The 24,060-nt window shown below is 45.0% G+C and overlaps 3 protein-coding genes and 1 non-coding gene across 5 annotated transcripts; all 4 read left to right on the top strand.

Moving 5' to 3' along the window:
- The first annotated feature begins 3,786 nt into the window (after positions 1-3,786).
- LOC100835008 lies at positions 3,787-5,888 on the top strand. Its single transcript, XM_014898069.2, has one exon. It carries the CDS (start codon positions 3,943-3,945, stop codon positions 5,602-5,604), a length of 1,662 nt encoding a protein of 553 aa, XP_014753555.1. The 5' UTR covers positions 3,787-3,942; the 3' UTR covers positions 5,605-5,888.
- Positions 5,889-9,875: 3,987 nt separating this feature from the next.
- On the top strand, positions 9,876-16,789 carry LOC100835317 (protein ABC transporter 1, mitochondrial). Its single transcript, XM_003565672.4, has 8 exons — positions 9,876-10,501; positions 10,613-10,838; positions 10,933-11,085; positions 11,232-11,390; positions 12,851-13,010; positions 14,177-14,286; positions 15,766-15,882; positions 15,989-16,789. The coding sequence occupies exons 1-8, from the start codon at positions 9,966-9,968 to the stop codon at positions 16,376-16,378; spliced, it is 1,851 nt and encodes a 616-aa protein (XP_003565720.1). The 5' UTR covers positions 9,876-9,965; the 3' UTR covers positions 16,379-16,789.
- Positions 16,790-16,944: 155 nt separating this feature from the next.
- On the top strand, positions 16,945-17,016 carry TRNAH-GUG. The gene has a single exon. It is a non-coding gene; the product is annotated as a tRNA-His (tRNA).
- A 74-nt stretch (positions 17,017-17,090) lies between these two features.
- On the top strand, positions 17,091-21,528 carry LOC100841630 (pectin acetylesterase 3). Of its 2 annotated transcripts, XM_003567570.4 has the most exons (9): positions 17,100-17,810; positions 19,411-19,623; positions 19,739-19,899; positions 20,034-20,161; positions 20,254-20,368; positions 20,522-20,599; positions 20,692-20,797; positions 21,000-21,148; positions 21,243-21,528. In XM_003567570.4, exons 1-9 carry the CDS (start codon positions 17,600-17,602, stop codon positions 21,342-21,344), a joined length of 1,263 nt encoding a protein of 420 aa, XP_003567618.1. In that variant the 5' UTR covers positions 17,100-17,599; the 3' UTR covers positions 21,345-21,528. The 2 variants fall into 2 exon arrangements, with proteins under 2 accessions (XP_014755008.1, XP_003567618.1); XM_014899522.2 differs by lacking the exon at positions 20,692-20,797 and having other exon boundaries at positions 17,091-17,810; positions 20,034-20,171.
- Positions 21,529-24,060: the final 2,532 nt, after the last annotated feature.

Consider the following 24,060-nt stretch of genomic DNA (forward strand, 5'->3'; position numbering starts at 1 on the left):
GCTCACGGTGGCAGCGTGCAACAATGTGGCGAATCAAGGGCCGTTGGTGGTGTCTTCTCCTATGAAATATCAAGTTCTTCTTGCATAATGCAACTTCCGTATGTAAGATTCTCAAGTGGTAATCACTCCGTATTAATATTTGTGAAATGTAATTAATCACTATATTAGGGCACGATCCAATATCATCTAAAGCTACCCTACCATAGTACGCCATCGTACACCTATCGGTCGTACCAGCATAGCTCAGACAGCACACGAGGGAAGGGGTATGCTACGATTACCGGAGTACTAACCTCCTCTTACCCACGTCACTGATATGTTGTTGTGTCCCAGAGCTGACTAGTTGGATTGTTGGAGATGCCCTTAGCTCCATCACCCTGTATCAAAAGGATGCTAGCTTGGTCGAGTCCTAACCTCCTCTTAGCTCCATCACCCTTTTAAAAAAAAAAATGGTGCGTGGTGTTATGTTTCGATCAAACAAAAAACTGCCAGTTATTTCTGTATCCATAGTTCTCGTTGGCTTAACAAACGACTAGTGATTGCAGCTGGTCTAGCAGCATAGCTCGCGAAGTCTTGGATTTCTTCAGGAGGAGCGCTAAACTAAGTACGGAGTATATTGCAACATACTGTAAAAAAAGTACGGAGTATATTGCAACAAGGTTCTACTGTCTGTAGTCCGGTTTGGCAGCGGACGCAGGTGCCTGACCGGTGGGTTTTCTTCTTTCTCGCCCTGTACAAAACAAAGGTTTTTTTTTTCTCTTTTTTGAGAACAAAACAAAGGGTACTATTGTACATCGTGGTGCTGACAACATCGTCCCAGGCTCCCAGCAATATTGTTGAGATTTGAAAAGGAGCACAAAATTTCGTCATCGTATGATACATAGCGCTAACCAAGACCGGCCCACGCCGCTTACCAACAAAAAGAGGAGACGGCTTGGCCCAACTGCCCAAGCCTATGTGAATCTGCCATTAGCTGAAATGGCTTGGCCCAGCGATTTTGTTCCGTGTCGCTCTTCCTAACCGACCGAAACTCGGGAAGAGGCTTCGCTCTTGCCCTTCGAAGAAGGCTGCGAGCTGCACGCTTGCCACCGTGAGCCTTCGACAAGACGTACGAGATTCGATCCATCAATCAGCATCAATGCACTAAACCGCACTGGTTTGATATTTAGTTTCATTTATCCAGCAAAAATGCAATGCCGAGCAAATTCTAAGTTCAGTATAGTCACCAAATCCCAAATCAACCAACGTGGTGATTATGTTTACATGATCAAAGTGGCCGCGTGGTGTCCTGAAGTCTTAATTTACGGATTGCCCCCTTTATTGTAAAATAAAATACTCCATATTTAGATTTTGCAAATTAAATATTATATTTTACATTAAATAGGCTAATATCCCCAAAAATCCTACGAATTAATACTTCACATTAATGAGGTCAAATATGCAAAGATCCAACAAATTAGACTAGTCTTTGGAGATATTGATTTTACAATAAAAATTTATTTAATTAGCGAAAATCTAAATATTGATTTTACAATAAAAATACCATCATGCAAAGATTTTACGAATTAAGACTTGGGGGCACCACGTGTCCACATTGACAATGTAAGATAATCACCGCGTTAGTTGATTGGGATTTGAAGACAATGTTGAATTGGAATTTACTAGGCGTTGCATCTCCGCTGAATGAAACAAAACTGAGTCTCAAAACCAGCATGGTTTAATATGTTGATGTTGATTGATCGATCGAATCTCCTGGATTTGATATTCTCCATAGGACATCTGGGTGAAAGGCTCACGGTGGCAGCGTGCAGCACTGTAACACATCAAGGGTCATTGGTGATCCCATCTCCTACGTTGCAAGCCCTTCAAAGAGAAGGACTGCATGACTCATGGCCCAGCAACCCGAAGCCCCATCCACCGCTATTTTGGGTATTTTCATGTTAAAAAAGGTGCACTTGGTAGTTACACCGACCCACTAATCTAAAAAAAGGACCCACTAAATCAAAAGAACTTTGCATAAGCATACACCACGGGTTATTTCAAGATTTTCACTCACTGCAAACCTAATCTCTTGAAGATGCATAAACAAGGCATTGTACACAAAAACATAAACATGGCACACAAAACAGATAATAAGTAAAGATAAAATCGAGGGGGCAAAGACTAACTTAGCTAAAACTTGGACCTGGTGGCGGCACAAGGCACAACAGTGGCATGTAGACAACCTCTCCCCTAGACATCACAGTGTTGGACAACGGCTGTGCAGTTCGACACTGGCTCGCAGCGACCCCTGGCATAGAAGTGGCGTCGACCCCTGGCATAGAAGTGGTGTGTGGACAACTTCCTCGCGGCGACGCATCTGAGATACTTAGCAAGAGAGAGATTGAGAAGGAGAAAGCAAGGTTCAGGACTGAGGAGACAAGGTAGATGAAGGATACGGTTGTGTGTTGTTGTGTCCCACGTGTCCATGTTGACCGTGTGGGAAGTGCATCGTCGTCCGTGCATCACGAAAGAGGCTTCTCATATACATGTGGCACCCATGACTTAGGCTAAACTGCGGTGCCAAATACCAAATTTGGCTTTTGTCGTTGGTTCATACCATTGTGGGGCATAACCAAATACGAAAGAAATGGAACCATAGAACCTTCCTCCTCTATCGCCAAATTCCTCGGAGCAATAATAAAACTCCATCTAGACACACACACCTCCAACCTCTCTCTACTTGCACTCATGCAGATTTGTTGTGCCGGACTATGTTCGGGATTTTAAGAAGAAACGAAGATTCAAAATTTTAACAAGTAAGAAGAAACATTCGGTTAATCAACAAAAAAAATTTGGCAGCTTCACATCATTGGAGGAGATATCGGAACGGCCAAGGCCAATCTAGACGCCATGGTCAGTCTAGGGGTGACTTCATGTGTTGCTCTGACAAGCCCAAGGTGTTCCTCACATGCAGAGCACCTCACAACGGAGCGCACCGACCTGTCCCAAGCGGTCAAGTCCAGCAGAGGGTAGCTCTCCCTCGGATGGTTCTCGGGAGGCGTTGTGGCATAGGCTTCTTCTATGAGCATGGGAGGGAGGAGAACGATTAGGCCACCACGAAAAAGAAGGAGGAAGGAGCGAGCGCAGTGGGTAGCAAGGCATGAAGAGGATGCAGGAACGATGGATCTGGTTGTAAGGGAGGCGGGGGAGGCATATAGGTAAGAGATGAGAGAGGATCATGCATATAGAAGAGAGAACGAGAAAGTATATTTTTTAAATCTTAGTTTGAACACCAATTTGTCACAGAAACCAATGAGTTGGATCCATGCTCACTAGCCCTTGTAGACAATCAATAATGCATGCATTTTAGGGCGAAGGCAAGCTGGGTCACACCAGAAATACTCTCGCTTGTCCCACACTTCAAACATGTTTTTGTCATGGTGCGGCTACTATTCGTGGCGTGAGGGTTACGTTAAAGAAACATAAGTTTGTAGTAGCCTTTTCAGAAAACATGATCAACTACTTTGTTATTATTTCTGAAATTAAAAAGATTATCCTAAAGGAAATACGAGAAAAAAAAAGAGACCAGAGGTTTCAAGTTTGCCAAAAAAATCACAAGCATACCCTTGTTACCATTAGTTCTAAGCAAGGGCCTTGTTCTGATTTTTCGCGAACTTTTGGGCGCTCAGGACAAATTGGCAAAACCGAAACCATAGGGAAACCGGGGCTGCAGCTGTTTTGCGGCGTGTCTGTGGGCTCACGTCGCCGGTGCTGCGCAAACCCGACTACTAATTGCCGCGGCATGCGCTCCAAGGCGGCCGCACACGTCGAGCTCGATTAATTTCTCCGGTATCATCCGGTCTCCAGCTTCCCCTGTTTTTTTCGTCCACAAACCACAAAGCCCACAAAGCAGAGTGCGATCGAGAGCAAGAGAGAAGAAGAGGAGCGGTTGTTTTGCAGATGGAGAGAGGCGACGGAGCAGCAGCAGGAGGAGGAGGGATGGGGCCGCGGGGCGCGCCGGCGGCAATGCTGGGCATGGGGATGCAACAGTTCGTGTCGCAGCCGCACGCCGCCGCCCCCGTGTTCCAGCAGCCGGAGCACCTCCACGGCGGCGTCTTCGGCCAGCACCACCACCAACCCGTTCCGGCGCCGGCGAGGCAGCAGCCGCCGTCGTACTCGCCTTATCCGGCGGTGCCGGTCAGGGCGGGAGGAGGCCATCACGAAGAGGAAGCCATGGGCCACGGCGCCGGGAACGATGGCGTCGCGGCGCAGCAGCAGCAGCAGCCGGGGGGCCTCTGGTCGCGGATGAAGTGGACGGACGCGATGGTGCGCCTGCTGATCATGGTGGTGTACAACGCCGGGGATGACGGGGAGGGCGCCGTGGCCGCCGCCGTTGGAGGAGGAGGAGGAGGAGGAGGAAGCAGGGCGGCGGCGCATGGGCACGGGCATGGGTCGGCGACGGCGGCGGCGCACGCGCAGCAGAAGAAGGGCAAGTGGAAGTCGGTGTCGCGGACGATGGGGGAGCACGGCTTCACAGTGTCCCCGCAGCAGTGCGAGGACAAGTTCAACGACCTCAACAAGCGGTACAAGCGCGTGGTGGACCTGCTGGGCAGGGGCAAGGCGTGCGCCGTGGTGGAGAGCCCCGCGCTCCTGGACGCCATGGACGAGCTTCCCCCCCGGGCCAAGGAGGAGGCCCGCAAGCTGCTCAGCTCCAAGCACCTCTTCTTCCGCGAGATGTGCAACTACCACAACTCCCCCCACCCCCACGCCGCCGCCGCCGTTACGGTCGCCTCGCACCACGGCGCCGCCGTCCACGACCACGAGGGCGCCGCAGCATGCTTCCACCACCCGCAGCCGGTGGCATGTGCCTCGTCTGCTGCCGCTCTCCATGCTCTGGCTCCTTCCCCGGCGATGATGAACTCCTCCACGCGCACAGAAGGGGATGAGGAGGACGACGACAGCGAGAACGCGCACCCCCGAACAAGCAACGAGGTTGAAGAGATGGACGAAGAAGACGTCCTGGACGACGAAGAGGAGCAGGCGCCGGGGATCAAGAGCAAGCACCGCCGCTTCCACAGCCTCAACAGCAACGGGTTCCCCAAGCGCCGCCGGGGCGAGAGCAGCACGATGGAAGCAGAAGAGGACGGGAACAACAACGACAACACGGGGGCGGGCGAGGGGGAGGCGCCGTCGTCCGCGGGCGTGCAGCATCTCCAGAGCGAGCTGGCGGCCGCGGCGGGCGGCGGGGACCCGGAGCAGGCGCGGCGGTGGATGCGGCGGCGCGCGCTGGCGGTGGAGGAGCAGCTGCTGGCGTGCGACTACCGCGAGTACAAGCTGCACCGCCAGCGGCTCAAGTGGGAGCGCTTCTGCGCGGGCAAGGAGCGCGAGATGGAGCTGGCCAAGCTGAGGAACGAGCGCGCCCGCATCGACGGCCGACGCATGCTGCTCATGATCCAGCACAAGGAAATGGACCTGCTCAGGGGCTCCTCAACCGCCGGCGAGGCCTGCAACAACTCCTCCTCTGTTGACCACAACCCGCGCCAGACCCCGCCGTTCTCCGCCTTCCAGCAGCAGCAGCAGCTCGGCTCCAGCCCCTCCACCGCCGGCGGCCACCACAGCTAGGAGGAGAAGACCAAACAGCGCAGCTCCTCCCATCGCATGCATATCTTTGCTTTCCATTAATTCCTAGTAGTAATCAGCAGTAGATGACCGTGTTTTATTGAGAAGATTTTCAGCATCGTTTCTAGTCTAATGCAGTCAGTCAAAGTTCGTCAGTTTGTGAGCCTAGCTCGTGTCAGGTCAGACTTATATAATATGGATTTCTTTCTGTTCCTTCTTGGTAATGGGTGACAATATTTGAACTTTGGTAAACCGGGAATAAAGATGTGGTAATTATGTGGTTTAAATGCAGGCTGCTCAGTGCTGTTGTTTGCTTCTTCTTTTATCTGCTGCAGGCGCCAGGCGCGCACTATAGTAACACTGCCAGGTCTCTTTATTACCCCATAAAACAAATTTGGTTGTTTTTCGTTGACCAAAAAGATCCGACTGTCAGCGATTATCGTCAGATCGCAAGGAGCGCTGTTCCTTTCAAAAGTTACCGTGGTAGTGTAGGATTTTTAGATTGCGCGTCGACAGCGAGGGGGGGATGTCAGGAATCAGCTGTTCCATTTTCAGCGGCAGCAGAGATAGAAGCAGCGCCGACTACACCTTACTGGATCGCAGCGCTGCGAGGGAGGGAATGTCTGGCGTCCATTCCTAACCGAGTGACTCTGAAGATTTTACCTCTTTTGGAGGTATTCATGATTCACCTTTTTACTGTTTTTCTCTTTAGCCAAGTTCAGAACCGAGCTCGTATAACCTTACCCGCCACTGTTTATAGGTTTGGAGTACTTACACCGTCTTCAACAACAAGCCGTTACTAATTTCTATTTTATGGTTTTTCTCTTTTTTTTATTCATTTTTCTTTTCTAATGGACCCACGTGTCATCCTTCCTTTTGTTCTCGGCGGATCTAAGTGTTGGCTAGGTAAACGCCCCATAGTAAGAGGGGTAGTTATGAACCCTGTGGACCACCTCCATGGGGGCGGTGAAATTAATCAGTCAGTTGAATATTCGGGAGCAGTAATTTAATCGTTCGAATTTTTTTACTTATTTTATTTAGTAGCCTTATAGTAGTCTTAGATTTTGCATTTTGATGAGCCTCGTTTTGAGGAATTCATGGGTTTCCGCGTAAAACCTGTTACTTTTGCAAGTAACATGTACTATTCTTTTCTATCCATCTCTCCGTCACATAGACCTAGTACATGTTTAGTATCAACCATTGGAGTTGGAGATGCCCTTGTCTAGCAATATAAACTACCATAAATTTTTATAAATATACTTTGATCGTTGCTATTCTTTAGAGGCGAAGTATCCGGTGAAAACCCCCATTCGGTGCAAACCGTGCAAACTTCATAAAAATCATGTTTAAAAGTTTCAAAAAGATTCTACAAAAATACCATATGTTGTGAGTGCGATGTTCTACAAATCTGCAAAATTTTAAGTTCAAAATCAAAAGCATTTGAAAGGAATTAAAAAGAGAAAATTACAATGAATAGTGTCAAACACTGAAAGACCACTATTCATGCAGAATTTGTTTTTTCGCTGCTACCAAACGAAATTGAGTTTGGACTTGAAATTTTACACATATATAAAACGTCACTTTTCTAACATATGTGATTTTTTTAAGAATTTTTTGAAATCTTTTCGATGGAGTTTTCATAGTTTGCACCGTAGACGTAGTTTTCACTGGATACTTCGCCTTCTTCAGATACTAAGTGTTTTCTTGAAAGAAACACCCAAGCACTCCATTTTAGATACCAAGTATTGAGCACCTCTGAATTGTCAGGGGGCAACACGGTAGACAATTGTGGCATTATCACATCGTGAGAGGTAGTACGGAATACTACTAAAAGAAAAGCGAGAGAAGAAAACGAAATTGATACCTCGCGTTGTCGTGCGCTTGAATGACGTACGTGCCCTGCCGTTGAAAGGTGGATGTGAACTTCTCTGCCAGTCTTCCCGGTCCTCATCACCCCCGATTTCAGCTTGGCACCTAGACATGATGACGCCGCCTTCTTTCCATCATCCATCGTGCATCCCTGGGTGTACCATAGCATGAGTTAAAGTTGGTCAACCCATTGCCTAGTCGATCCTGAAAAGTTCGTGGGATCCACTCCAAATTATCTTCCCATCAATGACTATCTCGAATTGTCTTCACTGACATCATGCTCAAGGCTCTTGGTTACGAACGTCGAAAGCTGGAGCAAAGGTAAATGGAAGCCCACGTCGCTGGTTGCTTGCTGTTTCATAGATACTTCCTCCGTTTCATAATTTTTGTCAAAAGATTACATGTATCTAAATGTTTTTTAAAATAGATACACCCATTTTTCATCAAATTTGAGACAAGAATTATGAAACGGAAGGAGTAGTATTTTTATACTGTTTTATTTTGATGTGGTAAAGACGAGTTAACTTTAAATTGTGGTGTATTTTTTTAAAGTAAATTGTGGTGTATTTTGGATGAACATGTTTCGATGGTTCATGCTTCCTGATGCTTTTCATAGAACAATTTTTGCGTCGCTGCATCAGGGGCGGAGTTAGCATTTTTATTTGGGGTGGGGCGAAAGCTTCAGAAAGAAGAAGATTAGGGGCTCATTCGGTTAAAAGGAAATCAAAATATAGGAAAAAAGCAAAACTTAGAATTGCCATATGGTGGCACTTTTCATTCTAAGGAATTGTTAAAAAAAAAGGTTGGACCTAATGTTCATCTCCCGCCAAAACAAAGAAAACAATGAGATTTCTAAGAAATCAATTTGCTTGTTTCCTACGAAACGAATACATCTACGATGATTTTTCCCTATGAAATCCTCAATCCTTTGACTTTCCTATGAAAATCCTATGAAACGAACGAGACCTAGAACTTGCCTCGTGCCCTTCTCTACTCGGAGCGGTGGCACCCTGTTGTTGGTCCTTGCTCGGGATGCAGACGCATGGTCTAAGATCTGTGGCTCTACCAGCTATCTAGGTTCAGCCTTATTTGGGAGTCGTTGGGAAGACAAGAAGTAGTTCGATAGCTCGAGGATGGGGATTCGTTTGATCGCCCTATTCGTTACTAGCGTCTTACGCAGGTGCGGTTGGAGTTGGATTAAAATACAAGATGCACGTCCAAACGGAGAACATGGGGTTTTCGGGCCTTTTCCTCTGCACTATCAATAACATGTATGCATACATAGACACTAGAAAAAAAAATCTAACTAGAGCTGGCTTTCCAAAGTTGGATGAGTTTGGAAGCCCAACAAAAGATTGATTAAAAAACAAAACAAAAATTCTTACCTCGCTCGACACCTATCAAAGGCTGCATCGCCTCCGTCGTTTTCCTCACGCGCCGTTGATGACCTATCCCCCTTGCAGTGTTGGATCTGCCTCTCCGTCTCGCAGCCTTTCTCCTCCCTATCCCGTGCTCGATCCGGAGGAGACAGGAGGTGTGACACGGATCTGCAGCGCGTGGTGTGCAATTGGTGCAAGGGCGATGGTGGCCCGGAGGAGTAAAGAGAACATGACGCCATCGTTCCACGGCGAAATCGCATGGAACCGATGCACACGAGAAGATGGCGGGGGTAGAGAAAGGGCTGCAACAACGGAGTTGGGGGAGAACGGCGGCGGAGGAGCTACGGAGGTGGTGGAGTCAGGTGGCGGCGGTGGTAGAAACCCCTAGAGGACTGGTGAGAGAGATAAATATATAGAGAGGGAAAGAGAGGAGCGTTAGGAATAAGGGGAGGAGAGAGGCGGTCGGGTAGTTTGGAGGGGCTGCGATGGCTCAGGAGAATTAGCGCAATGGCATTTTGGTGTAAACACCAGCAAAGATGAGTGATATGAGCATGGCATGGAGCATGAGAGGCCAAAAATCCCCACGACGTCATGTTTCGAGAGTTATTGATCGCTTCTGTATAAAAAAAATTGTTGTAATATTGTGCTATCAATAACTTTTAGCTGGAAGAATGCTCATCAGCCAGAAAACCAATAAAATGTTACATAGTGTGTGAACAAATTGGAAGTGAGTGGAGGGTAACAAACCATAATTTTCTTCCGAGAATATCGAATGCACATGGTTTCCTGCCGTATATATTTACATACTACTAATTGCTTAGGTATGAACGAAAAAATTTAAACGCACAACCAAAAAAGTCCTGTTTCCAACGAACACTAAAATCAATACAGTACGTTTTCATTTTTCTTCTTCTGAGAACACAATAGTACGTTTCGTGTTTTTAGGGAAACAAAAAAGTTTCATATCGACGCCGCAGCCTCGACATAGGCAAACAACCCGTGGCCGTCGGCCTGCCAAACTAACTTCGTCGACGGCCCAAAAAAAGGAAATCAGAGCGCCCCGTGCCGCCACCGCTCTTCTTGGTCCCGAAGCCATCCACGCCTTCTCCCCTCGACATGGCGTCCAGAGATCTCCGGCGGCTGCTCGACGGCGCAGCCCTCGTCGCTCGCGAGGCCGCCAGGCGCTCCTCTGGCCGCGATATCCTCAGGTCTGCCCTCCTCGCTGCCACTGACCTCGCCGGCCTCACCAGGGGCACCCCACGCCGCCCGCAGCCCCCTCCACCTACCCCCGGACCCCATCCTGGGGAAGCAGACTCCTCTCGCCCATCGTCCTCCTCCGTCGTGTACTTCTCTCACGATGATTCCCCGTTGCGAGAACCCCCATTGGAGCAGCAACCCCCGTCGCAAGATTCCCTCCACCCCGCCCAGACGCAGGAGAATCAGGAGATCACCAACAGCCATACAACCGCCGCAGTCGCAGCTGCTGCTAAACGAGAAGCCGTGGAAGCGGCTAGACCTGAAGACGAGGCATTTCGCCCTGAACTCTCACCGTCGCCCTCGCCCTCGCTCTCGCCCACGCCGTCGCCGGTCGAAAAGAGGCGCCGGCGAAGGGAACGGAATGTTCCCTCCACACCTTTTACCCGAGCCATTGGGTTAGTATATAACGCCTTGCAACGATTTTAACCCAAATACATGTTTATTGTTGTTTCCTCGTGTATGTATAAATCTTCTTCTTTATTGGTGATGTGCCGGAAAAAATTAAGGTTTGCAGGTCTTGGTGCTGGACTTGCGTGGGGCGGTCTTCAGGAGTCAGCCCGGCGGGTGATGTACGGCACACCGGTTGGCGATGGCAAGCAGTCAGCACTCTCACCATTCTTGTCTGACCAGAATGCTGAGCGTGTTGCCCTTGCACTGTGCCGGATGCGTGGAGCGGCGCTCAAGGTGGGACAGATGCTGAGCATCCAGGATGAATCCCTCGTGCCCCCGCCGGTATTACCTGAAACTGATGCTGCAACATTTGGGTTTAGCCTATTGTTATGTGTGTCATATGCCATTTGAAGTTATGTTGGCTGACTTAATGTAGGTGTTGGCAGCTCTTGATATTGTTCGTCAAGGCGCTGATGTTATGCCCAGTAAGCAGCTGAATTCTGTCCTTGATGCTGAGCTTGGTCAAGGCTGGTCTTCTAGGTTGAGGAGTTTCGATTATGAGCCACTGGCTGCAGCGAGTATCGGACAGGTTGGACCACCTGAGGCAATTAGCATAAGAAAGTCAAGATTTGATCATTTGAGGGTCACCAACACCAACTGAAGCTAATATATTATCTGATGCTGCTCAGAGAATTGAGCTGTCTTTTGCTTATTTGTTCCTTCCCTTTTGATCAGGTTCATCGAGCGGTCTTGAAGGATGGTTCAGAAGTTGTGATGAAAATACAGTATCCCGGGGTTGCAGATAGTATAGAAAGTGATATTGAGAATGTTAGGCTACTCCTGACTTATACAAATCTCATCCCTAAAGGTCTTTTCCTTGATAGAGCGATAAAGGTAATTTTAGTCTTCATATTTAGAAAGTAATTTTAGTCTACATATGTATACTGTATTATAAATTTTTATGTCAAAACTTTCTAGGGCTCCTTTAATTCAAAGGAATTCCGTGGGAATTTTGGAGGATTCTACTCCTCACAAGTTTTTCCTATAGAGCTGATTTGATTTGTAAGATTGAAAACCTTGTTAGTTTATCCTATGGGCTACTTTGCATATAATTCTAACCAGCGGTGGAGCTAGAGAAAACTAACACGGGTGGACAGCTTTGACATTCATAAAACAATATATGTATTTTTCATGCCAAAATAATGTGTTCGCAACTTTAGCATAGATAATTCGACATAATGACAATCTACGATGACAAAGAAGTAACTATAGCTTGCAGAAGATGGTTGGCATTGTCAAAATACATATCATATCCGGCCTTAATTTAAAGGCCAAACCTAGTCATTAACACCTTATAGACTAACTAAGGTTTGTGAAAGAGTTAAAAACAACTAAACATGCATAATACCCTTCATAAAACATTCTTGGGCCATGCCCTGATGCATACATGCTGATATCATGCAAAAGGAGTGTGTAAGTGCAGGATGGAGTTGCTGCATTGAATGGACAGGCTGAGCCTGCTACAGCCTTGGTTAGGCAAGGGGATATACTTCTCAATGTTTCATTGCGTAGCATGGCATGTAAATGATAGGTTCCACTAAAAATCATGTTGAGCTCTGGTGCTAGTGCACCAGGCTAAGAGCATGTAGCTCTGCCCCTGATTCCAAAGAAATTTTTCCATTGGGTCCAACATTATGGATTTTTTTCATCTTGTGTATGAAAACTATGGCAAACACCTAACCATTCAAGAAATTCCTGTGTTTTTCCTTTGGTGCAGCTAAAAAACTTATATTACTCTCTCCAGCCGGAATTACTTGTCGGTATTACATGTATCTAGACGCTTTTTAAACATAGATATGTCCATATTTGGGCAAATTTGAGACAAGTAATATAGGTCGGAGGGAGTACTTGTTCCTACGTTTTCAATTACCTAGGATTTAACATGTCATGAAATTTTCTATTCCTGCACTTTTGGAATGCGGTGAATCATGGAGCCCTAAAAATGCTATGCGAAGTAATGTACACAAGGGTATGTATGTTATTTCCTTCGCAGATGCTGTAGCCTATGTCATGAAATAATGAACACAGGGCCATACTTAATTTTGAGCTTAGTTCGATATAATTTTGAGATGACCTAAGTCACATTCAAATATTACTGTTGTTCACAGTCTTTCTCTGCACATTTCACGATCTTATTAGTTCTCACCTTGTAACACATACTGCTCACGCTGATGGTATTCTAAATCTAAATAACATAGGTCTCCAGTGTTGAGTTAAATATAGGTGTAAAGTTGTTGCAAATCTATGGTTGGCACTTGACATAGCATAATTTCTTCCATGTTCCTGTTATGCAGGTTGCAAAGCAAGAGCTGGCAAGGGAATGTGATTATGTCATAGAAGCAAGTAACCAGAAGCGGTACAAGGAGTTGCTCTCTGGTAGCGAGGGCTTTTATGTCCCTAAGGTCACTGACCAATTGTCTAGCAAAAAGGTGTTGACATCAGAGTTTGTGCCAGGTGCTTTTGATTTTTCATTCTGTTTTTTTGGGTCTATGCTGTTCCAGTTTACGGTGCTTTAGTGATGGAATCTTTTTAAAAGCCATGCCCATTTCAGTTTCATGTGATTCCAGAAATTGACATGGAATTTCTCTACCTTTGTTGTACATATGCAATCTGAACTCAACTGTCATTATTATGTAAATGACCTAGTATGTATCTTATTGCCGGACCAAGAATTTGAAGTAGACATAGTAACTACTTACTGACATCTGAAAACTTTGTTATGGCATTTCATACAGAAAGTAAGCCATATTTGTGGCATTCATGCCAAGAATTTGAAGTAACCATAAATTATTTATTCCATATTTATTCTGCAGATAGTTTCACAATGGAATAGTACTTGAATTGCATCATTTGAATAATAGGAGTACTCCCTGTTCATTAGTTTGTCCTTGTGAAGTTCTTGTAATTTTATCCATCAATAATTTTTTGGGGTGATAAGCATGGAATTAACTGTGTCAGCTATGTGACAATAGTCAGACTCAGTAACCATTCCGGAGCAGAACTCCTCTGTTACTGCTGATTACTCATGAGCTTAATTTCCCTTGTAGACCTGAACAGAGTAATAAATGTGGTTCCCAGTGTTGTGAATGAGGGTCCAGACACCCTCTTTAATAAAGCTGAGCCTAACAGAAAAAACGGAGTCCTAACAATGAGATACTGAGATACGCTACGTATCTCAGTGTCGAATAAAGACACCTACTACTAAAATATTTGCAGCTAACTAGATTCAATACTTAAAGTTAAAGCATAACAAAGTTTTTGCTTTATGAAATGATCTTGCCAGTGTCGAATACAGACACCGGCAAGATTATTTTGCTAACTACATTCAATATGTCAGTGTCGAATAAAGACACACAATTCAACCCCAGCTGCCATGCCATGCCAGTGCTACTGCAATGCACACCTCCTGCTGTATGGATCCACATCCATGACACCATTTGTTATTTGCTTTACGAAATATTCTTCTAATTATCTAAAATTAATCCTTGTATTTTAATCGGTAGATGAGTGCACATCGTGTTCCTGTGCCCCGTCTTGTTTGCACATACTAAGTTTTTGTTTTGTTTTTGGATAGAGTGCTTAACAAGTAAAAGCTACATCTGCTTGTTGGTTATTTACAGGAGTTCCTATCGATAAGGTGGCAGGACTAAGCCAAGAAACCCGCAATTATGTTGGATGTAAACTGCTTGAACTTACGATAAAGGAGTTATTTGTCTTCCGGTTTATGCAGGCACGTGTTGCTTCTCATACCATCGGCTTAAATACTTAAAGGATACACACAGTCTTGCTAGTTAGTAGTTAGAGTAAAAATGCACCAGAAGTCTAAATGAGTCAATACTAAGTTAGTGTCAATACATAAAGGATACACACAGTCATGCTAGTTAGCCAGGGTGCCAAGGTAGTGCCAATACTAACTGAGTCATCGAGGGTCCTATCTGCACCGATCAACTCTGACCTGCACACGTGGCATGCTGACCACCGCTATGTAGGCAATACTTTGCAAAAGATCCTAAAAAGTCTCCTCTTCTCATTTTGTGGCCCCTCTATCCCTTTCTCGTTGATGCAACGATGCTGATGATGGGCGATTGAAAGGCAAGCTTCCCGGTGACCGTGGTCTCTCAAACCGCCGCCGCTGAGCCTGTTGTGGCCTTTGCTTTGCAGAGCACCTCACATGTCATCGCTGGCGGTTCATCGCGCACTATGGCAAGCCCAGTCGAGGTAGGGAAATGTTTAGAGCGGTCACAAAATGAGAAGAGAGGACTTCTCATGTGTGGTTTTGGGAAAAAAAATGCTTACGTGGCGGTGTTCAGATTGCCACACATGCAAGTTAGAGCTGATGCAGTGCGATAGGACCTTCGTGACCCACTTAGTGTACTTTTAGGACTCAAACCTTCATTTTCATATTATTAGGATTACCTTGGCACTCCTGCAATACTCTGGAAATCCTAAAAGTATTGCTTGGGTGCCAAGTTAGTCCCAATACTATGAAAATGTACATTTATGTCCTCAGATTACACCAAGTGAGTCATTAGAGATCATATCTGTACCACATCAGCTCTGACCTGCACTCGTGGCAGGTTGATCACAGCTATGTAGACAATATTTTGCGAGAGAACCTAAAAATGACCCTCTATCCCTTTTCCCAACTCAAGGTCACTTGGGCTTGCCAACATGCACGCGCAATGCGATGATACTGATTGGGCATGCTTGTCGGCGACCCTGGGATCTCGGGCCACCATTGCTTGAGCCTGGTGTGGCTTTTGCATCGCAGTACACAGCGTGCACGGTGGCGAGCCTGTGTGAGCTCGAGGTAGAGGAAAATGTGTAAAGCAGTCAGAAAATGAGAAGAGACAACTGTTTAGGGATGGTTTTGCAAAATTACCACGCGTGCAAGTCAGAGCTGATGCCGTGTGGATTGGACCTTCAGTAACTCACTTAGTATACTTTTGGAACTCAGATATGCATTTTCATAGCATTAGGACTAACTTGGCACCCCATGCAATACTTTCAGGACTTTGGTGCATTTCAGTCTTAGTAGTCATATAATCTGTGCCCACATTAAAGTTCCAGCAATTGATCGATGCATCATTTGTGGTGCACCGGATGAATTTTTAACATTTCTCTCAGATGCATAATGCACTGTACCTTTTTGAGGTTAACTGGAAACTGCAAACAGAAGGCCATTCTCTTACTACTCTTTTTTGTGCAGACTGATCCAAACTGGAGTAATTTCCTTTATGATGATACTACAAGGCAATTTAATCTTATTGACTTTGGGGCAGCTCGTGAATTTCCAAAGAAGTTTGTAGATGATTACCTCCGGATGGTAGGCAGCGCAATTAATCCTCACTTCCATTACAAATTTGTGTTTCAAAAATAATTTGCATTGTTTACTGTATTTGGTATGGATGTCTGATTTCCAGTATTGTCAGGTGGTTGCCTGTGCAAATAGAGACAGAGCCGGCGTGTTAGAAATGTCCCGCAGATTGGGATTTCTCACAGGTGAGGAACCAGAGGTCATGTTGGACGCACATGTCGAGGCGGCCTTCATTGTTGGTGTGCCATTCTCAACATCTGGTGGTCACGATTTCCGTGCAAACAACATCACGCACAGTGTTTCCAACCTTGGGGCTACCATGTTGAAGCACAGGCTAACCCCACCTCCTGATGAAGTTTACAGCCTCCATAGAAAGCTGTCAGGTGCATTCTTGGCCTGCATCAAGATTGGCGCAGTTGTCCCCTGTAGAGAGATGCTGTTCCAGGTTTACGAGCAATACAATTTCAGTGATGACCACTCTGAAGTGTCGTCCAGCACTGTCTAGAAACATGCAAGTCGTGCCTCTCCCCTCTTGTCCAGAAAAGCAGAAATCATCAGAGTTACAGGTTGGTTGCAGTTCATTTTTTCAGAGAGCTTTGCAATCAGCTAAACCCATTCAATGTTCGGACTGAACGGATGATGTGACAAATTATATTCTTTGATACCATGAAAAGTGATGTTTTTTCTGTTTGGATGAGCTCTGGGAGGGATTGTAGAACGCTCATATCGTTCTCTCCCGGGTTTGGCCGAAGCAGTTTCTTTCTTTGGTCCAAGGAATAAAGACAACAGAACCATGTATATCTGTTTTCGGCTAGGTCCCATGATCTTCAGGCCTTATGTAAATTTGTAATACTCGAGGATATTGCTTGACATATTATACTAAGCAACAGAAATCGTTGCTTGCCTTCACTACAAATACCGAGCCGATAGAAGTTTTCTTAGCGATGTTTCCCTTTGTTGATAAACCAAAAGAAATGTTTGATATCCGGGCCAGCCTAAGAAAAGCATGAGTGTTCTGTTTGCTACAGTCTCTCTGAAGTTAAATTCTTTCTAGGCTTGTAAGAACAAAATGTGGCTGTAGTTTAGTGGTGAGAATTCCACGTTGTGGCCGTGGAGACCTGGGCTCGAATCCCAGCAGCCACAAATAAATATCCTTTTTTTTTTGCCTCTTACCTGAACTTGTACCACTACTTCGATAGAATGGAATCTGAGCATTTGTAGTTGAGTGATTACTAAACAAAAGACTGGACCGAATCTATGAACGCCGGTGAGCCGTCGGAATCAACCGGTTGCGTCCATTCAAATGAGCACGCATATAAGACAATCGGTATAGATCACGCCAGTCGGTCTTTGCTTGGTCTCTTGCCGTATACGTGTAGGTGCGAGCGGACCCAGTCTCATGCATGCGACTCCTGCCTAATTCTTCTTCAACCGATCGATCCCCTGGTGGTTAATTGCTGCCAAAATATTATTGCCCCACGATAAATTGGCAGATTTGGGCACACATATACGGAAGCAAACACTTCCCTTATCTGGATTGATGGCCTATTTATTTCATTAATTGCTTATTTGTCTGTATAGCTACATATAGGTGTGTCACTCCCTTGCTATGCGTGCATTAATCAAAATATATACTACTACGAGACGCTCTCCCCTATCGTTCCAGGGATTATTTTCCTAGCTATCGGTTCTTTGCTCTCTACTCAATCCGGCCACTGCTAAGAAGATGAAGGCGAGGATTCGTGCCGTGAGGCCTTGGCTGCCTCTTGCTCTTCTTCTCCTCGTCCTCGTCCTCAGCTGCGTGGCGCAGGCGGCAGTCAACGAGCAAGCCAACGGCGGCGGCAGGAGGAGAAGGAGGAGCCCCCGGCGTTCCACGGCGGCGGCCGACGGGATGGTGCCTATCACCCTCCTCAAATCCGCCGCAGAGAAGGGAGCCGGTACGTATCAGTAAAGCTTAAGCATGACTAGTTCTTGTTCTTGATTGTCTGCTTCTTCTTTTCTTGTTCTCGATCGATTCAGCTGGCTAGCAATGCTACATACCGCGATACCGGTTTGCATATATATTTAGAGATATTTGGAACACAAAATTTTGTCAAGAATTTACTTTTGTGGTACGTGGACTGTTGGGTATGAAAAATTCTCCCAAGTTTCATGCAGAATTCCTGTTCGGCTAGAGTCATATATGAAGCATCACCATGTTTTATGAGAAACCGAAAGTTACAGTTTTTTTGTTCAATCTAATTAATCAAGTTTAACCTTCCGTACGTATACATGGTTGATCTTATTTCTATTACTAGTTACGCGTGTCAACTGATACAAAGAAAATTGTTAACAAGATAATTTATTCGAATAACTATAGAGTAATTTTAAATTAACAACATTAATTTGTAATTCATTGAGGGTTTCAGCAATTTATTAATTGAAAGCTTTCCAAGTTACTCACGTTGTAAACAAATTAATGATATAAGATTTGTAACTAAAATTAGGTTTCCACAACTGGAGTGGTGATAGGTATGGCATTATCATTGGATAATTAAAATATGATGTATATCGCACATCATTTAAATATTGCGAGCGTTGCAATTATCCATTTAAAATGTCCGTGGTCTTTCAGCTCCGCCACGCCTCATGATTTTAACAATAGTAGAGATAGATATACAAAGATGCTTCAAATAATATTTTCCAGTTTGAATAAAAATTCCATTTTTAACCAGCTGATACATACTTATCTCATTCCCCTCTCTCTTGACAAGGACATAGATGAGGTGGAGGGAATTTTGAAATTGTTTAATAGCTCGTTTGGTTCCCATCATTTGGGTCTGAATTATTGAAATTTATTATGGATTCGAGGAGCCAACTTGTTTGTCTGGCATGGAATTGGGTACAGGAGACCAATCTGAAATTTCATGAAATTACATGTATACCTTACCCCAATTACTTTATAAAAGGCATCATTTCTCTGGACTTGTTTCTCATTCTCCAAATCCATGTGACAAACAAACATGAATTTTGAATTCAAAATTCAAATTCAACCAAATGAAATCTTATACTCCCTCCGTCCAACAAAAGATGTCCCAAGTTTGTCAAAATTCGAATGATCTAGATGTGATTTAGTGTATAGATGCATTCAAATTTAGTCAAAGTTGAGACATCCTTTGTTGGACGGAGGGAGTGAATTTTTTGAGTCCATTTCATTTCTACCAAACGAGCTGTCAGTGAAAACGGGCTTGCTGCAAAATTGATACGGAGTATGAGGTAACTGTCAATAAACTCACGCACGTACGTACATACGGATTGTTGATCGAATTGAAGTTGCATCCTTGCAACATACGTACGGCAGCACACGTAACTTTCGTGTTATCCATCCCCTACAGTTAGCGTGACAGGTACATGTGCGGCGATATATATGTGATTCGAGGTGGAAATTCCAAGCAATTACTAATACTGACGTTGTGGTCATGTTCGCTAGGCTAGACCAGTTGACCGTTCTTCCGGGTCATTAATTAATAATTATCACTATAAAACGTTGATATGCAGTGTGCATGGATGGGACACCTCCCGCGTACCACCTGGACCCGGGCTCCGGAGCAGGCAACAACAGTTGGATCGTCAACCTTGAGGGAGGCGGGTGGTGCAACAACGCTCGGACGTGCAAGTTCCGCACGCGCACCCGCCACGGCTCCTCCGACTACATGGAGCGCCACATCACATTCAGCGGCATCATGAGCGCCAGCCCCGCCTCTAACCCTGGTAAGTATATATCTATATTTGTCCCTAGCTCTGTTTTCAACTAGCAGACCCCAAAAGATCCATATGGAATTAATTGACACGCATTCTTCGATCGCGCGTGTGTATATACGTACAGACTTCTACAGCTGGAACCGGGTGAAGATTCGCTACTGCGACAGCGCGTCTTTCGCCGGCGACAACTTCGACAAGGGCACCGGGCTCTATTTCAGAGGCCAGCGGATCTGGGACGCCGCCATCCAACACCTCCTCTCCATTGGAATGGCATCGGCTGATCAGGTCTCTCCTCATGCAACGTCCTATATCCATCTCACTTCAATATTCCGTAGTCCCTCCGATTCTAAATTATTGTCGCTGTTTTAGTACCAAATAAGCATTGCATATGCTTAACACTCAGAAGAACATATGTTTAGGTGCTCCTGACGGGCTGCTCCGCCGGTGGCCTGGCGGCGATACTGCATTGCGACCAGTTCAGCGCCTTCTTCGCCGGCAAGAACACCACCGTCAAGTGCCTCGCCGACGCAGGCCTCTTCCTCGACGCGTACGCATATGTATACTTACTCTGTTCCAAGTCCAAATGACCAAAGTTAGTACGCACGGTTTTGATCCGTTCATGCACGAATGCATTTGCAGACTGGATGTCTCCGGGGGCCGCAGCTTGAGATCCTACTACGGCGAAATCGTAGCCATGCAGGAAGTGGCCCGGAACCTGCCGCCCAGCTGCACCGGTCATCTCGACGCCACCTCGGTACGTGCGCACGGATCGATCACTTCATTTTCATGTTGCATAATACACAAAGAGATCATATTGATCATTCGTGTGTTCGTGAGTAATTAATTTCTCCAACTGATGATCGATCGTTGCCAACTCATCTGCATATATATATGTGCATGCGTGCAGTGCTTCTTCCCTCAGAACGTAATCGACAGCATCAAGACCCCCATCTTCCTGCTAAACGCAGCCTACGACGCCTGGCAGGTAAAATACATATACTCTCGTTAATTCCTAGTACCTAGGTAAGTAAACTGAAAAGGAGCTAGGAAATGTGATCGTAAAATTCCTTTAATCAGATCGAGGAAAGCCTGGCCCCAAACAGAGCTGACCCCAGCGGTGCGTGGCGAGCCTGCAAGTACAACCGCTCAGCCTGCGACGCGTCTCAGATCAAGTTCCTGCAAAGTAATCCCTCCGTTTTATAATTCATGTCTCAAATTTGGCTAAAAATGAATGTATCTATTCTTAAAAGATGTCTAGATACATGTGATATTTCGACAAGAATTATGGAACGGAGGGAATAAACAGAAATAATAGATTCATAGACACATCATATGTATGTGGAAACGGAGTTCTGAACAAAAATAATTTTATAAAATGCACGTAGGTTTCAGGGACCAGATGGTGGCATCCGTGAAAGCCTTCTCCGGTTCCAGGAGCAACGGGCTCTTCATCAACTCGTGCTTCGCCCACTGCCAGTCCGAGCTGCCGGCCACCTGGAACGACGCCCCTGGCTCCCCTGCAGTCCAGAACAAGGTACGATCGATGATTTTACAGGGGATTGTATCCTCGGTTATGTATTTGCCAGAACCTGAAGTTCATGTTTTGTTATTGTTGCGTGCACTCACAGGGGATCGCGAAATCAGTGGGCGACTGGTATTTTGGCCGGGCTGAAGTGAAGGCCATCGATTGCCCCTACCCCTGCGACAACACATGTCGTCACATCATATGATATATGGTGATACAAGAAGACCCTGCTGACTGCAAGAGCTCGAGCGCTCTCTCTCTCTGTGTTCAAATTGTTAAAGCACCTATTGCCCAATTGGCGAAGGCGTGCAGAATCAGAACTCGAAGTTTGTTAGAAATGAAAATTCATTATTCCTTTGGTGCATTTACAGTCAAGTTCGATAACCCTATTGAGCTCGCAAGGAAATTCACACATCCAACACATTGTTCGGCCCTGACACCATCCAACATTGGCGAGGTGGTGGCTCAGATCCATATTTTTTACACGTGTCACCATCAGAACTCGAAGTTTGTTTAGAATGCGTAATGAAGCGAATGGATAACCCATCATGTAGCAGCATTATCGACAAACTCGATGGCATCAGCAACCGAGGTACCATCATCGCCAGCACCATCAGCAGCCGAGGCACCAGCGTCGCAAGCAACCGAGCATGGTAGTAGACTTGAGCATGGTAGTAGACTTGGGCATATCTTCCAACAAGCCCTAGTTGTACACCACGCTCCGTTTGACAATGGTTCTGCCATGTGAGGCCTACATGGCCAAGATTGGCTTCGCAAAGCCCGGCAACAAGAACGCCAAGGATGACATGAGGCCCGGAAGAAACACCTGTTTGACATTAAAAACATTAAATTAATCATCTAGGGTGTAAAGTGATTTTTATATCCATTTATCTAAAAAATACTATTTTTTAATCTTACTAGGCTCCCGGACCGGGCTTCATGTGCAAAAGGAGGATCGGGCAGTCCATGCCTAGGTAATTTTTGGTCAAAGTCTTGTGTTAATGAAATCAAATAAGTCTTATCTCTTAACGAAACCAAATAACTAATAGCAACATCTCCGATAAATCATTGCTAGCTATGAGTTGGTACTACATAGAAAATGCTAGAGATCATGTGAGAGGGTAGACCCCACAAAGTAAGTGTTTTAGTAACAAACCATCTCTCTAAGAAAAATTTGTTTATTACTTGTGTCTTGGTAAAAGAGTCCAAACTGTTTCTTGCATTCTCAGTTTATTTTCCAAAAAGGAGGTTGAAATCCCGACTCTTCATCAAAATGATGCACACAACCATTTAAAAAAGGGTTAATTGGATCTATGCCATTCTCTATTTCACCGGTTGGAGATATGTCATTAGAAAAACTTTACTTGGAGAAATGCCACTCTAACTTTTTTATACCTCTATCAATGTCATTCTGTCCACTTAAGACCAATAAGTGTTCATAAAATACATGTATTTCAGCATGTACAACAGTATTTACCATAATACCCTTATTTACAACGTTCAACAGTATGTTCGAGTCTTCCAGGCACCATAAAGGTTCAAAAAAAATTCAAATTTGGCCCAAAATTCAATCTTCTCAGAAAAATCTATAAAAATTACAGAAAATAAAAAAGCAGTAATATGATTCCACCGTTGGGGACGGGATATGAGGAACGCATGGGGAATGAGAGGAATAAAACTGTTTGACTTGGGATGGAAAAAAAATTATTCGTATAGAGCTATGTCTATATGTATTTAGACAGCATACGTGCTGGTATTGGACAAAATGGCATGAATAGAGGTATAAAAAAGTTAGAGTGGCATTTCTCTCCAAGTCAAGTTTTTGTAATGGCATATCTCCAACCGGTGGAATAGAGAGTGGCATATATCCAATTAGCCCTTTAAAAAATGAGGGAGAATTTCACTTCTCTGTCTCTGCACACAACCATTAAGCATGAGTACCGGGATTTTTAATCTTGGTTAAACACCAAGAATAGGAACCTAAATTTTCGTCCACAAGGATTTAAACCCAGACTATGGGTTTGTACAGCACACTCGCCCAACCAGTTGAGCTAGGCCCAACTCCAAGTAACAGCTGACATATACTCCGTTGTTGATGATATCCTTCCTTTGCTGATTTTTCTATTTGTTATAATGAGGGTTTCCCTAGATGAAAGTAGCAGCTGACATATACTCCATTGTTGATGATATCCTCGTGTTGCTTATTTTTCTATTTGTTATAAGTGGGTTTCCCTAGATGAACTTACTAGGAGTGGATAATTGGATATAACCCGAGGTGGTGCCATCTTCGTAAACGTATATCCAATGGTTGTAAGATTTAGTACGTACAAAGTTGTACAATTATAGATCGGAGGGGGTATTAGAGTATTTGTATGATATGCTATTGGTTCATGATATGGATAAATTTACACTTACTTCCTCCGTCCCATATTAAGTGACTTCAATTTGTCCAAATATGGATGTATCTATACCCAAAAAGCATCTAGATACATGTAATATTTTGTCACTTAATATGAGATGAAGGGAATACAAACTAACATACCAGCTATTGTAATATATAGAAATGCTCTGAATGTGAATGAAAACCTAGAACTTAGCGTCTCCTAGCATAATTCATACTGCAGGTTATATATCGTACAGATCCCATGCCCATACTCATTGATTCGTGCAATTGGTCAAACGCTCGATTTGGTATTCTGGATCTTAACAGTCCAGGCCAACGATACCAGCTCTTAGGACCCTAGCCTCGCAAACCCTGGTTGCGATTAATTGCAATATGCACGTGTGGCATAGACTTTGTTTGGTTTTTTATTATTGTTGTTATTGTTGTGGAACATGATACTACTCTTCCAGCAATAGTGGAATCCTTGTTTCAGAGCTATGCTTAGGGTTTGTTAGAGTCATTGATTCATGACGAGCCC

Source organism: Brachypodium distachyon, chromosome 2 (genome assembly GCF_000005505.3).
Source record: "Brachypodium distachyon strain Bd21 chromosome 2, Brachypodium_distachyon_v3.0, whole genome shotgun sequence".
Taxonomy (NCBI): domain Eukaryota; kingdom Viridiplantae; phylum Streptophyta; class Magnoliopsida; order Poales; family Poaceae; genus Brachypodium; species Brachypodium distachyon.